The sequence below is a fragment of the Microtus pennsylvanicus genome, chromosome 2, assembly GCF_037038515.1.
Source record: "Microtus pennsylvanicus isolate mMicPen1 chromosome 2, mMicPen1.hap1, whole genome shotgun sequence".
Lineage (NCBI taxonomy): Eukaryota > Metazoa > Chordata > Mammalia > Rodentia > Cricetidae > Microtus > Microtus pennsylvanicus.
Genome location: NC_134580.1, coordinates 140,618,261 through 140,634,014, shown reverse-complemented (window position 1 = coordinate 140,634,014; position 15,754 = coordinate 140,618,261). Strand labels below are relative to the sequence as shown.

Sequence of the window (15,754 nt, the reverse complement as noted above, 5' to 3'; positions counted from 1 at the left end):
GACAGTTGTGAGCTGCCATGTGGGTGCTGGGAATTGAACCCAGGTCCTTTGGAAGAGCAGCCAGAGCTCCTAACTACTGAGCCACATCCCTAGACCCTGGTTTGCATTTCTTTAATCCTTGGTTCTGTGTGTGTGTGTGTGTGTGTGTGTGTGTGTGTGTGTGTGCTTGTGCATGCAGATGTGTGTTCATGCATGTGGCGGCTGGTTATCAAAGTCCAACGTCTTCTTTGATTGTTTCTCCACTTTATCTTTTGAGATAGGGCCTCTCCTTGAATTCTGGAGATCACTGGCTAGAATATCTGGCCACCAAACTCCAGGGATCCACCTGTTTCTGTTGTCTCGCCCCCCCCCCCAAACCAGAGCCTACCAGCCCTCCAGCCTGGCTTCTTACATGGGGGGTTCAAACTCAAGTCCTTGAGTTTCTTACATGGGGGGGTGGTCAAACTCAAGTCCTTGAGTGACAAGCTTTTTACTGTCTGAACCATCCCTCCAGGCTCCACTTGGTTGTTACAGCCTCTTCTCCCTTTCCTTCCTTTCCTGTAGGTTCTGTGGTTTTTGTTTTTACCAAAGACTGGCAGCTGGTGCCCCGTGTCCTTAAGACCAACAGCGATTTCCATGGCTGGCGCACAGTATGGCAACAAGCAAGCAGCTGTCCTCTCACTGGGCTCACGGGCTTCCACATCCAAGCTGAGGGGGCAGTGCCTGTGCTTCTGTGTCCCGAGACCACACAAACCCTAAGACTCATATGTTTCTGGGAGCCGGGGCAGGGCTCAGTAATGAATTTCTAGCAGCCTGATGGGAGGGGAAAGCAGGGTCAGTCACATGGATTTTTAAGTTGTTTTGAGTTTTTCAAGGCAGGGTTTCTCTGTGTAACAGCACTAGCTGTCCTGGAACTCACTCTGTAGACCAGGCTGTGCTCAAACTCGCAGAGATCCACTTGCCTCTGCCTCTGGGAGTGCTGGGATTAAAGGCACGTGCCACCATGCCCAGTCAAGTCACAATGATTTCAAGGAGTGACAATGGCTCTCAGGATCTGAGTGTGTGGCTGTCCTATGAGGGGCCCAGGCAGGTGGACAGTGGTACCGTGATGTGTTTGTCATGCCGGGCACAGACCTCATCTTTGCTAATGCTGCTTGAGTCCTAAGGCATAAGACATCTAACAAACAGCAGCGTGGACCCTTGCACTTGCTTGCTTTCTTCCCCGAACACACACACAGTGGTCCCTTGGGTCTGTCTCAAGGGCATCACTCATGAGGTTGCTGTCCCCATTGTCTTCCTCCCCTATGCAGGCTGGTTGGAGGAAGATTTCCACATCTGCCAAATATCAGTGTGCTCTTCAGATCAGCCTCTTCCTCTCTGGCTGCACACTGGAACCACCGGGACCTGGAGCCCCCACATCAGGCAGTGTGGGCCACGACCGGTGTGTGGCAAGAGGGCCAATGTCCCTCCCTGCTCTGCAGGTGCTTCTGTGCCCAGGATGGGGACCTCCTTGCCTGAGCTGCTAGGGCCACATTGAGGATGTAGACCCTGGGCTTGCCCCAGGTTGGGACAAGCCAGGCATCCTAAACTGTCCACACCTGTGGTCACTTGGTCTGGGATGGGACCTGGCACCTGTCTTTCCAAAGTGTCCCCATCACTGTATTCCAGTTGAAGACCCTGTCCATCATCTTCCTTACCAGGCGCTTTCAGGGTGAGCCCCCTCTAGGGTTCAGCAGGCTAAGGGGCTTGCTTCACATGCCACCTCTCTGTTTTGCTCAGGACCTATGGAATTGGAGCCTCTGGGGGGGTCCCCCAGTCCCCCAGGGGACTTGGATGCTACTGAGATATGAGAAGCATAGTCCATGCTGACTTTCAATCTGTCCGTCTCCAGACCAGTGCCCCAGCAGGATTCAATGCAGTCAACGGAATTCTTCGGGGTAGTGCCGCTGTCACTGGGTTATGCTTACAAAGTGCAATGGACCAAAGACTTGGAGAGCCCCAGCCCTCAGCCGTGATTTCTACTCCATTAAACACCCCCTGGTTACCTCGATCTCATTGTCCCCTGCTGGGGAAGGGTCACTACTCCTCTTTGATCGGCCACGTAGCTTCCCATCTGAGGCTCGATGGGGCCTGTCTGTGTCACCCTCTTTGGCTGGAGTGGAGGGCCCGTTGTGTGTGTTGTAGTCACCTGGGGAACGACAGGGGAAGATACACAGGTCAGAAACCTGGCCAGGTATCTCTTCCTGGAAAATATCACACCAGCCCCATCACCACGCAACCCCCAGCCAGGATGCCATGGAGAAAGCACCAGAAGTCAAGATCACAAGATTAAACTGCTGGGCACTGCCATCTGCTATAGAACAAACAGCCTTTGTACACTTGTTCTCATTGGTCTAATAAAGGACTGAATGGGGGGCTGGAGAGATGGCTCAGCGGTTAAGAGCACTGACTGCTCTCCCCGAGGACCCGGGTTCAAATCCCAGCGCCCATATGGCAGCTCACAACTGTCTGAAAATCCAGATCCAGGGGATCTGACACCTTCACACCAATGCACATAAAATAAAGCTAAATAAACCATAAAAAAAAAATTAAAAAAAAAAAAAAAGGACTGAATGGTCAATAGCAGGGCAGGTAGAGGTCAGGGAGGACCTGTGGACAAGAGAGCATGGGGAAGAAAGAAGGTGAGGTCACCAGGAGACAGAAGGAGCAAGACATTCTAGAGGACAGGTAAAGTCACAAGCCGTGTGGTCATACATAGATGAATAGAAATGGGCTAATTTAAATTGAAAGGCTGAACTTTTATAATTAATATGAAGTCTCTATGTGGTTATTTGGGAGCTGGCTGGCAGGACAGAAAATTTTAACTACAGCCACCTGTACCATTCATGACCTTCTCCCAGTCAATAGATATCTATGAGGCAGGCTCTGTTTCAGGGTCTGGGCCCTGTCTAGAGGCTCAAACGCTCCAGCAAAGGCTGGGGGGGCGGGGGGCACAACTCAACTGGTAGAGCATCTGCTGTGTAGGCACAAGTTTGATTCCAGAGGGTGATCCCAGTGCTGGGGAGACAGAGATTGGTAGAGCCTCAGAGCTGGCTGGCCAGCTACTCTGGCTTACTTAGTGAGCTCCAGGCCAATGAGAGACTTTGTCTCAAGGGAGGTGGAGGATGACTGTCATCTGGTTTCTACATACAGATGTACGCAGAGTAATGGGTGGTAGAAGGGGTGTCACATCAGAGGTCTGTAGGGGAGGCTTCCTGACTGAGGGAGTATCTGCTCAAAGGTCTGGAAGAAGCCAAGGAGGGCAGCTCTGACTACAGCGATGGCCCATGACGATGACTTGAAGACTCCTAGGCAGACAGGATGAAAATGCTTGCCCATGGGGAGATAAACTCTCAGCACTTTGCTTTGGGGGCTTGAGCCCCAGAGAGGTGATGATGGGACTTTTCAGAGGTGGAACTTTGGGGAGGTCCTCAGATTAACTGGGGATACACTCAGAAAGGTCCTGGGTCTCCCCCAGAACTGTGGGCTAGATGAACTTCTCTCCTTTATAAAGTTAGCCAGACTCTGGGATTGGATCATGGCAAAGTAAAAACATGGCCTCATAGATCTGGTTTCAATAGAGGCCCCAGAGACACATGGGAAAGTTTGGCTTTGTGAGGGGGTTGAACCTGCCTGGAGTCCCTACAAATTAAAGGCAAGATTTGGGCCTGTTCTTGTGAGTATAGCATCAGAACTGCAAACCCTCTTGAGCCCGCAGAGAACACCCTATCCCGTTTCCTCACTCCTCAGCTGCTGGTTTTAGCATCTAACGGTGTCCTGCAGACACCAGCTCTCCTTCGGCTCTCAGGTAGGAGGGAGGCTCAGCCTTTTCTAAAAGTCTTTAGGAATGGGCTGAGTTCTTTCTCCTATCCTGGAAGGACTATTTTCCTGCAAAACCCAGGGGACACCAGGCGGTGTTGGTGCATGCTTTTAACCCCAGTACTTGGAAGGCAGAGGCAGGCAGATCTCAGTGAGTTCAAGACCAGCCTGGTCTACTAAGCAAGTTCCAGGACAGCCAGAACTGATATACAGAGAAACCCTGTCTCGAAAAACCAAAACAACCTCCTCAAACTCCCCAAAAAACAAAAACTAAAACCACCCAAGGGACTTTATTTAATTTAATGTTTATTAAGTTTCTTAGCAGACTAAGGGACACAACCGGAAAAGAAGCCATGATGTGATATGTCAGGGTGTCGGGCATTTCCCCACCAGCCAGCATTTTTGGGCACAGCCCTGGACACTCCCGGCACAGACTCAGAAACAACTTTCTTCAGAAGGAATAATTTCTTCTCAGCTCAGATGCTTGATTGAAGTAGTAAGAGTGGATGTTTGAGCTGGTCCTCAGGGTACAGGTGTAATCTCAGCTACTTGGGATGCTGAGGCAGGAGGATCAAAAGTTCAAGACTGCCTTGAGCTACAGCGTGAGTTCAAGGTTAGCAATGTAGTGAGACTTGTTCTCAAAATAAAAAGATTAAAAGATGGCTGGAGCTGTAGCTCGGTGGTAGAACACTCGCTTAGCATGCTCAAGACCCAAGCTTTGCTCCCCACTACTGAAAATTAGTAGACATCTTTGTTGTAATATTGTCTTGTGGGTGTCTGTAGATCTTTTGAAGCTGTGCAGCTTTGGTTTGATCTGTTAAAGCAAAACTAGCACTGATGGGGTGATTTGAATAATACAAGCATATTCTTTAAAAAAATTAAAAATTTGTGTGTGTGTATGGGTTATGTATGTACACATGAGTGCAGGTTCCCTTGAAGACCAGAAGGGGGCGTCAGATCCATGGAGCTTGAATTTGAGGTAGTTGTGAATCACCCAAAATGGGTGTTGGGAACTGAACTCGGGTCCTCTGCAAGAACAGTGTGCCCGCCCTCTTGACTCCAGGTCCACAGTGTTCCAGAGGCTGGGAAGTTCAAGGTTAAAGCACCAGCTGGTCCTGTTCCTGGTGAAGTCTCTGGGCTTGTCAATGGGCAGGTTTTTGCCCTATCTTCCACAGGAGAGAGATCTGCCCTCTTTCCTGCTCTTACAGAGTCATTCCTAAGGGCTCCATCTTCAGGACTCAGTCACCTCCTAAAGCTCCACCTCCAAGCACCGCCCCACTGAAGATGAGGGAGTTGACAGCTGACTTCCATCTGGGGATGAAAGGATATTCAGGCACCGGCTGGAGCTGAAGTGAAGCGCTCTCTCACTCGCCTGCCCGGTTTGCAGGTCTGGAAGCGTTAAGCACTCCTGCACCTTCAACTTGCAAGTATTATAAATTATATCAACTGAATTCAGAAGTGAGCTAATCTGCATCCTTTGGATAAAACTCCAATCCATAAAAGTTTAGGTTTGGTTTACTAATGGTTTTATTTAGAAGTATCTCTGTTTATGAAGTGTGTGGGGCCTGGGTTTTTTTTTTTTTTGTTGTTGTTGTTTGTTTTTGTTTTCATGTGTTTGTCCAGTTTCAGCATCCAGCTTTGGAAGCCCTCAGGAAGTGTGGCTTGAATTTTTTTTTTTTTGAATTTTTTTAGAAATTTGTGTAGAATCAGTAGTTCTTACTGAAACTTTCAGTAGAATTAGCCAACAAAGCCATCTGGCTCTGGTGTTTTCTTTGTGGTTCCCGTTTTCCTTTGAGACGGGGTCTCGCGTAGGCCAAGCTGGAGCTGCTTCACTAAGTGGCCAAGGGTGATTCTGAACTCCTGATCTTCCAGCCTCCTGCCGCCCAGCACTGAGATTACAGCTGTGCACCACTATGCCTGGTTTTATGTGGATGGAACCCGGCGCTTCATGCGGTCCAGTCAAATACTTTACAGAGTCACACCCCCAGCTGTGCTTTTTGGTCTTCAAAAACAATAGGAAAAATACTCGTTTGTTCACTGGGTACATGCCTGTGTAGGGAACTGCTTTCTTCTTGTGTTAGTTGGGGAGTTTCCACCTCTCATGGAACCCACATTTGATCTAAGTTGTTAACTCAGGTACAGTCATGGTGAGGTCACCTCTCTACTTTGTGGCCATTTACTCGCCCCCACCAATTCCGTTTTCAACTTCCATTGATTTCCCCTCTGGTTTCTTATTTCTGTATCTCTGCTTATTAGGGGTTAATTTGTCTCTTTTGTGAGTTTCTTTCTTTCTTTCTTTTTCTTTTTTTTGATTTTTCAAGACAGTTTCTCCGTAGCTTTTGGTTCCTGTCCTGGAACTAGCTCTTGTAGACCAGGCTGGCTTCAAACTCACAGAGATCCACCTGCCTCTGCCTCCCGAGTGCTGGGATTAAAGGCGTGTGCTACCAAAGCCCGGCTTTTTGTGAGTTTCTTAAGATAGAAGAACTCTTGGGGCTGGAGGGATGGCTCGGTGGTCAAGAGCACTGGCTGCTCTTCCAGAGGACCTGGATTCAATTCCCAACACCACATGGTGCTCACAACCGTCTGTAATTCCAGTTATAGGGAATCTCATGCCCTCTTCTGGCCTCCATGGGTACTGCACGTTGTGGCATACGTACATCTAAAGGCAGACAAACACTTGTATGCACAAAATAAAAATAAATATATTTTTTAAAAATTAAAAAAGAGATGTTCCTTTTGTAATCCCCTTTCTTTTTTATTTTTCCTCAACATAACATTTTTTATTAATTATTTGGGAATTTCATACAATACATCCTGATCATACTTGCTTCCCATTCCTCCCAGGTACACTCTCCCACCCTGTGCCACCACCCTCACAAAAGGCCACACAAAGACCCAGTCCAATTTGTGTTGCTCATATGCTTGCTGGAGCGTGGTCAAACTCTCATTGGCCAGCTGCTTAAAGAAAACTGAGTCCTTCCCCACCTCCATCCCCCTCTATCAACATCAGCATCTTTATCATGGCTTTCTGCAATGTTCCTGTCTGGACTGTTTGTTTCTTTTTGGAGGGTGGGGGGAGAGGTTGTCACAGAAATCTTCAATGTCTCTCATGTTCAGTTATGAGTCTGCAGTCACCAATAAAAGAAGCTTCCATGCCTATAGCAGCCGGTGACAACATGGATCATGGACTTTCATATGGTTTCCAGCACCAGGATGTCAGCATGGCCTCCATCCACAGCACAGATCACAGACATCAGCACGGCCTCCAGACACAGTGTAGACTACAGACATCAGCAAGGCCTCCAGACACAGTGTAGATTACAGACATCAGCACGGCCTCCAGACACAGTGTAGACTACAGACATCAGCAAGGCCTCCAGACACAGTGTAGATTACAGACATCAGCACGGCCTCCAGACACAGTGTAGACCACAGACATCAGCACGGCCTCCAGACACAGCACAGGTCACAGACATCAGCACGGCCTCCAGACACAGTGTAGACCACAGACATCAGCACGGCCTCCAGACACAGTGTAGACCACAGACATCAGCACGGCCTCCAGACACAGTGTAGACTACAGACATCAGCATGGCCTCCAGACGCAGTGTAGACCACAGACATCAGCATGGCCTCCAACCACAGCACAGGTCACAGATCTCAGCACGGCCTCCAGACACAGTGTAGACCACAGACATCAGCACGGCCTCCAGACACAGTGTAGACCACAGACATCAGCACGGCCTCCAGACACAGTGTAGACCACAGACATCAGCACGGCCTCCAGACACAGTGTAGACCACAGACATCAGCATGGCCTCCAGACACAGTGTAGACCACAGACATCAGCATGGCCTCCAGACACAGCACAGGTCACAGATCTCAGCATGGCCTCCAGACACAGTGTAGACCACAGACATCAGCACGGCCTCCAGACACAGTGTAGACCACAGACATCAGCATGGCCTCCAGACACAGCACAGGTCACAGACATCAGCAAGGCCTCCAGACATAGCACAAGTCACAGATCTCAGCATGGCCTCCAGACACAGCACAGGTCACAGATGTCAGCATGGCCTCCAGACGCAGCACAGGCCACAGACATCAGCATGGCCTCCAGACACAGCACAGGTCACAGACATCAGCATGGCCTCTGGCAGCAAGTAGCACAGACATCAATATGGCTGGTGGTGGCAGAATACACCATGGAGGTCTTTCCAGGAGACCTAAGGAGACTTAATCCAGAAAATGAACCATTCTTCATCTCAGATATCTTGTTGTGTGGATGGGGCAAAGCAGGCCGGTGGTGGCCTGAGCCTCCAGCTGTCAGTAACATAGTCCTTTGTCCACCGTGCTCCCACACCTGTTGCTGCCACCGCATCCCTAGTTCCATGTCTCTCTTCTGAGCGTGCTACTCCATCCTTCTTCTGTTCTTCCAGTTCCATGAAACCACTGTTTAAAGCATCTTCCCATAAGACCCGCCTTTTAAAAGTTGTTCCGGAGATACTGTGCCCTCTGCAGGCTCACCCTCCATTGCCGCGTCTCTCCTCGAAGTCTCCATGGGTCTCTCAGGCTCCTCGGAGCAGGAGCATCCCGCAGCCCTGCGGGGGCTGCCAATGCCTCCATCTTTGTATAGTCTCTTTTATTCTTTTCTAAACAGCCGCTCACTGTTAAAATTTTCCCTTTGCTGTTTTAATGACAACCCATAAATTTTGAAATGCTGTGTTTTTATTTTCATTTGATTCAAAGGACTTTTAAATTTCTTTTTGATTTCTTCTTTGACCTCCAAATTACGCAGAAGTGCATTTATAAGTGTAAAACCGTTTGAGAAATTTCCAGAAGGATTTGTTATTTATTACTGATTTAATTCCATGCTGCCAGAGGATGGATTTTCTGCCTTGAATGCTAACTTAACTGGAACTTGCTTTCTGGTCCAGAATGCGAGTCTCTCTCCCACACACCCTGGGTGCTGCTGGAGGGGACACACGACTGCTGAGACATGCCCTACAGATGTCTGTTATCACAGTCTTTCCCTTCCATCCTACATTCCCAGATTTCTTTTCCAGAGAAAATGGCCATGAGCACTAACTTTGAACCTTTCCAGAAATTTCTATGCAAACATGGACTTCAAGCTACATTTCCACTTAAGAAAATTCTGGAGACACATTTCACGCCTCGTTTTGCTTTTTTTCCCACGTGGGTGAGGTAAGACACAGTCTCCCTCTGTGGTTCAGCCTGGCCTGGAATTCAGTATGTAGCTCAGGTCAGACTTGAACTCATGGCAATCCTCCTGCTTCAGTCTCCTGAGTGCTGAGATCTCAGGAGTGAGTGAGACACCCTGCCTGGGTTTTCACATGTGGTTCTTTTACTTGTGTCTACCTATCAGAGCAGTCCAAAGAGGGCCGCTTAGCCAGACATCCCCACATCTTTTTCAGAGCTGTGTAGTATGCCTCTGGCGGATGCATCCCCTTTTACCTAACTTGGGTTCTAATGCTCTGATATTAATTGCAATAAGGATTCTTTTTCTTAAGTGTTTATATTTATGTGAGAGTTGTCTTTAGGATAAATTCCTAGTTGTAGAATAGTTGGGTTAAAGGGAGCATGCATTTCTAAGTACGTTAGGTGTCATCTGATTACACAGAAAAACCTGAACTTTCTTCTTGAGAGTTTAGCCTTCTCTCACTGACTAAGGGAGGTAGTTTAATAAATTAAAAAACAACCTTCCAACTTCTTCCGGGTAATTTGTAGCACATTAAGCAATGGAAAGGAGTTCTTGAGCAATGACCAGTGGTGCCTGCTCTCTTGGGTCTGCACAGATGTTCATGCCTGTCAGTGCGTCTTCCAATGTGGCTGGGTGGGGAGGGAGGAGTCAGAGACCTTCCTGGCAAGGCCGAAAGCCCATGGAATCTGTCACTCAGACCACTGGAGTACCTGGGGAACACCAGGCAGCCTAGACAGAAATAAAGGTGGAGTTTTGTGGAACACACTAAATATCTCTGTGTGCACATATGTATGTGTGTGCAAGTTCATATACATGTCTGTGCACATGTGTGTACACATATGTGTGCCCACAGGCTAAACGCTCTTCCTGTGCAACAGACACTGGGGAGAAAGAGGCTAGGGACCTCAGCTGGAGGTGACAGTCATTGATGCCATCAGACTAAACACTTTAAGATTTATTTATTCTTGTGCATGCATGTTTGGCGGTATGTGTATCTGTGCATCACGTGTGTGCCTGGTGCCCTCAGAGGTCAGAAGAGGGCATCAGATCCCCTGGGACTAGAGTACTAACAACTGTGACCCACAGTTTGGGTAGTGGGAACTGAACCTAGGTCTTCTGGAAGAGCAGCCAGTGCTCTTAACCACTCCATCCCTGGGATGCCATTACATTTTATATGAGCTTGTGAGACACAGTAAAAGCCATCCCAAGCACCTATTACTTATTTATTATTTATACCTGAGGCCATGTATTTAGTATTGCTGGGGCCAAGGGATAAGCGAGGAATGGGCCCTATGAAGGGACACTTAAGATACGAGTCCCGTGTTTGCTCCTGATAGGGTTCAGATCCTCAGGAAGGGCACCACCCAATGAGTCAGGTCCACCCTTGAGTTCTGGATCCACTGGCCCATCTTCCCACCGGTAGCTCCTCTCCGTCTCAATTTCCCATCAGCCCCTTTGCTTCTCTCCTTTGTTGAAACCAGTGCACAGAGGCTACATTCAGAGAAGCAGGATGCCAAAGACAGTCCGAGATCAGGGAGGGGAGCTTACTGGATCCATGCTCTTCCTCCAAAGAAAATGATTTTGAAGTTGCTAAGTGAGAAGGGACTGTGTATTCAGTAGATATTCTGGGGCGAGACTACAAAGATTAAAGTCAGTCAAGCCCCACACTCCTGCCAAAGCAGACTTTGGGATGCTTCTCCAGGTGTCTTTGGGACAGGGATGAAGAGCTCCTCAGGGAGGGGAAAGGAACGCAGATCTGGACCCACAGCCACAACAAGAGCCCAGGAAGAGAGGCCTCCCCACTGCTTCTTTCCCACCCCTTAACTAGCGAGGAACAGCTAGAAATGAATGTCCACCAACCCTGAGAACACCAGGAGACTCAGAAAAGAGGCAAAATAAGGCTGAATGGGGAGGCAGGAGCATGGGAAATTCAAGGTCATCACTGGCTTCCTACTGATGTAGGTAGGACAGCCTGGTCTACATGAGACCCTATCTCAAATAAAACAAAACAACAAAAGAACAAGACTCTGGGCTGGTTGCACCTGTGACCCCAGCACCTGTGAGACACCTGGTTTGCAGAATAGTTTAGCAACTGGGACTTTCTCCTGCCCTGAGCTACACACAAAGCAAGCTGTCACTCCACCTCAAAGCCCCTAGTAACTCCCTAGCAACCCCTCAGTGACTCTCTTTTGTGGCCCTACACATCCTGGAACTGGGGGCAGTGGGCTGCTCCAATCTGGACTGGCTTTAGAGGTACACACAATGAGGCAAACTGTCCTCTGAGTGACCTTTTTGGTGAAAATCTTCTATTTACCATCTTATGCCTATGCATGACTGGGCATGCATATGATTAGGCCAGATGCATCATGGGAAAGGATATCTGCAGCAAACCAACGTTTTTGTAATCCAGGCCTGTCAGTCACAACAGAAAATCACCCACACTCTGCCCCTGGCAACCATCTCCTCCTCCTCCCGACCCACAAAAGGAAACCCCAGAGGTAACCAGGGCTCTTGAGCAACCTTGCTGGGGCCCACCAGTCCCCTGCCGCTTCCACTCTGGGCTTTTGCTTTGCCCCTGAATAAAACCCCCGTGGCTTGCTATTTGCATGCACTTCATGAATTCTATGAAGAAAGACACAAGAATCTGGAGACACCTGGTCCAGGCAGCAACCTCTTGGAACAGTTGGGAAGCCGCTGCAGGAGAATAGCAAGTTTGAAACCAGCCTGGGCTGTGTAGCTCTCAGCTGAGGTGGGACCTAGGTCAGGGGTAAGGGTGTCTCCTCTGCTTTTTGGCTCTGGGGTTCTGGGTTTCCTTGGCCACCCCTCTTTCTCTTGCTCTGTTGGCTCTGGTAGGGCTGACCAAATTCTGTCTAGATCCAGCTATGGGCTAAGACCCAGACCCATACCTTCTGTTCTGGCATTGTACCTAAGCCACAGAGACTGGCTGCCGGATTGACCTGGGACTCAGCTGGCCAATGAGAGTACTCTAGGGCTCTAGCAGAAGTGTCTAGAAGGGAGAAGCTTTTCTTTTTGGTGGTGTAGCCAGCAGGATGAAATCCTGAGATCGGAGGCCAAGACTCAACAATTTGTCAGAACCCCTGAAGTTATGCTGACCCCTGACCCTGTAGTTACACCTGCCTAACAAGAGTTTTTTTCTTTTTTTCCAATCTTCTGGAGCCTAAGTCCTGTGCAATCAGGGGTTCCCTAAAACTGTGGTGTCTTGGTGTCTCAGAGATGAGTGTACCTCAGGGCTGTATAAAAGTTCTGGAAAGCTGAGAGTCACGGCAGCCAAACCTCCTCTGAGAGAACAGACACCAGAGGACCCCTAGGTAAGTCCCAGGCAGATTTATCTTATTTCATATGTGTGTGTGTGCAGTGCCCGCGGAGTCCAGAAGATGGTGTTAGACCTCCTGGGGCTGGGATTACAGGCAGTGGTGAGCCACCCCAGGTGGGTGCCGAGAACAAACCCAACCCTCTGCAAGAACATCTGAGCCAGTGGTTTAGCGCCCCCAACCCCTATGAGTCCTGCCCGCTGCGTGTTCTAGAAAGCATCTCAATTGTACACGGCCAGTGAGTAGCTAGCTTGGCACAGAAGACGAAGCTCTGTGGGCCTGGGTTCGAGTCCCAGCACCACGGTTACTAGTCAGTGACTTGTTATTCAGATCTGTACCGCTCTGTGTGGAAGCGGGTGGGACTGAGAAGCTCCTTTCTTGTGAGGATCGTGGCAATCTACTCTGATTTGGAAATGTATCCATGTGACTGTTTGATTCCGGTCTGTAAAGATCAAATGGACACTGTCCCACTGAGATGGCTCAGGGGCTAAAAGCACTTGCTGTTCTTACAGAGATGCTGGGGTCAGTTCCCAGCACACACATGGAATCACAACCAGCTGTAGCTCCAGTTTCATGCTGGCAAGACACACATCCTTGTAAAAAATAAAAATAAATCAATCTTTAAAAAAACATCTCCAGAGCCCTTTATTTATAGTTGTTCAAACTAAAGAGTGTCTGGAAACCAGCAGGTGCTTAATAAATGCACGTTACCAAGGGTGGTGACGACAGAAAACTATCCAAGCGTGCGCTTCTTTTGGACCACAGCTCACAAATCACACGGGAGCTCAGCCCACGGGCACAGATGAGAGCAAAGGTAAGTGGACTTACCGGCCAATGACTCAGAAGTCTGGTTGGGGACACTGTGAGGAGCCTCCTGGAGGACGTAGGTGGACGTGGAGAGGGGAGAGGCACAGAGGCTGCTGGCGGGGACGTAGGGAGGGTTGTAGGATGGGCTGAAATACTGAGGGTACTGATTCTGCGGGAAGCCAGGGTAGGAGGGGTAATCCTGGCAAGAGAAAAACAGACGGGGTTGGGTGAGGAGATGCCGGGCTTGGCAGGCCAGGCTTTCTCTTCAGAGTAAATACCCACCATCCAGACCATTGCCATTTGGTTTTCCCATAAACGGAATCTGACCCAAGAGCCAGGGGCAAGTAGGGAAGGCTGAAAGGAGAGGAGACTCAAGGGGAGGAGAGACGAGGCCAGAGTGGAAACAGGTGGCCCTGTGTTAGCTGTCACAGGAGTGGGCAGAATGACTTGATTGGGAAGGCGGAGGTGGTGGGAATCCCCACTCACGCTTGCTTCTCCCAAGGGGTAAGAGCGGTGATATGAACACACTGAGTCTAGCCATCTCTTGAGCAGCTCCTGGGGCTGGAGGTGGGGCTGGGGGACGGAGAGCAAAGCTCCCTGGTACTTCTGCCTGCCCTACACAGAGAGGAAATCCCAAGTTTAAGGATTTGAGTGTTTGAAGATGGGGGCGGCCTGAAGAACAGGAGTGTGGCCTCGACAGTCTCTTGGCCAATGCTGTGTCTCCAGCATGAGAAGGGCCTAGCATTCACAGTAACGTCGAAGACTTTGTGGGAACAGGAAGAGAGCACAGACCTGGGGGTGGGACACATTTCAGGAAAAAGTTGCAAGTGCAGCAGCCCCTATAATATCGAGGGTCCAGAACAGTCCTCACTAGGAAATGCCAGTCAGTCTGCATGAAGTTCAACAGGGTGGTTCCCCCAGTCCCAGGAGCACCCATTGCTGTTTCAAACACTCAGCTCATGGTCTTTATCATCTCTACCATCATTATCATCACCATCATCACCATCACTACCATCTCCCCTACCATGATCACCATCACTACCACCACCACTATCTCCATCACCACCATTACCATCTCCATCACATCGCCGTAATTATCACCACCACCATGATCACCATCAGCACCATCATCCCATCACTCATCATAACCACCACCAACATCACCATCTTCGTTATCGTAATTACCACTGCCACCATGATTCCCATGACCATGATAGTGATCACCAACAGCCAGTGATTTATCCACAAGGCACTCATAGAAAGTTCTATGCCATAGGCCCCAGTTCATATCCACTAACTCAGAATTTCTGGGGTCTTAACTGGTGACAGGGTCTTAGAGTGAAACAGATAGATACCTAGACTTACGAATCACTCTTGGCTCTTTCGTGTGTTAGAAACACATGGGCCTTTGGTTTTGAAAGAATTTCAGATTTACAGGAAGTTTATATAAGAGGGTCCTTTAGCAAGTCACCCCGCAAAGTCCTGGAGATCAGATCTAGGGCCTCAAGCATGCTGGCAGAGCTACACACTCTCCTCCCAGTAGGCCAATTCTTTTCTTTTCTTTCTATCTTTCTTTGATTTATTATACATATTATATAATAAATTATATATAGCCAAAAGGGGGGCACCAGATCTTATTACAGATGGCTGTGAGCCACCATGTGGTTGCTGGGAATTGAACTCAGGACCTATGGAAGAGCAGACAATGCTCTTAACCTCTGAGCCAACTCTTTGGACTCCCTTTCTTTTTGAAATTATTCATTTATTCTTATTTTGTGTGTATTGATGTTTTGCCTACATTCATGTCTGTGTGTCTGTGTGAGGGCTTTGGATCCCCTGGAACTGGAGTTACAGACCACTGTAAGCTGCCATGTGGGTGCTGGGAATCAAACCAGCATCCTCTGAAAGAGTAGCCAGTGCTCTTAACCACTGAGCAATCTCTCCAGCCCCTGTAGGCTAATTCTTTAAGGAAAATGTATATGGGTATATGCCACATGCATGCTGGAGCCCATGGAGACCAGAAGAAGGTGCCAGGTTCCCTTGAGCTGTAGTTATAGGCAGTGGTGAGCCACCTGAGGTGGGTCCTGAGAACCAGACTCCGGTCTTCCGCCATCTCTCCAGACCCCATATAACTTTTTCTTTGGCTGTCTGAGACAAGGTCTCATGTAGCTCAGGTTGGCTGAGGATGACCTTTGAACACCTGGTCCTCATGCCTCACCCTCCTGATTGCTGAATTACAGGTGTGCACCCCCACATCCAGCTCTTTTCTAGACTAATTCTTAGCTGGCTCTAGGGAAACCATCCCGTCCCACGAAGCAATGCTGAAGCCCCTCGTCCCCACTGGATGCAGAGGGAGCAGGATGTGCTGTCCCCTTGAGAGGCTCATGGTCCAGAGAAAGCACACACTGCACTCAGAGCCGACATTCAAGAGCGCTCCTTGATGCTTTGGGCTCAGGTAAGAGCAGACCTGACATCTTGGGGATCTTGCCATTTTATTTCTGGTGGTTTTTTTTGCACAGTCTTGCCCCCCAAACCCAGGCAGGGCTGAGAGGCCACA

General features: G+C 49.1%; 1 protein-coding gene across 3 annotated transcripts in view; it reads right to left on the bottom strand.

Moving 5' to 3' along the window:
* Eya2 (EYA transcriptional coactivator and phosphatase 2) overlaps positions 1–15,754 on the bottom strand; it is a 149,869-nt gene that overhangs the window by 40,572 nt on the left and 93,543 nt on the right. For all 3 annotated transcript variants that reach the window (XM_075963101.1, XM_075963102.1, XM_075963103.1), the window contains 2 exons: positions 13,219–13,396; positions 2,025–2,167 (listed from right to left, as the gene is read on the bottom strand). In XM_075963101.1, the coding sequence (XP_075819216.1) occupies positions 2,025–2,167; positions 13,219–13,396 (321 nt within the window). The remainder of the gene's footprint in view (positions 1–2,024; positions 2,168–13,218; positions 13,397–15,754) is intronic.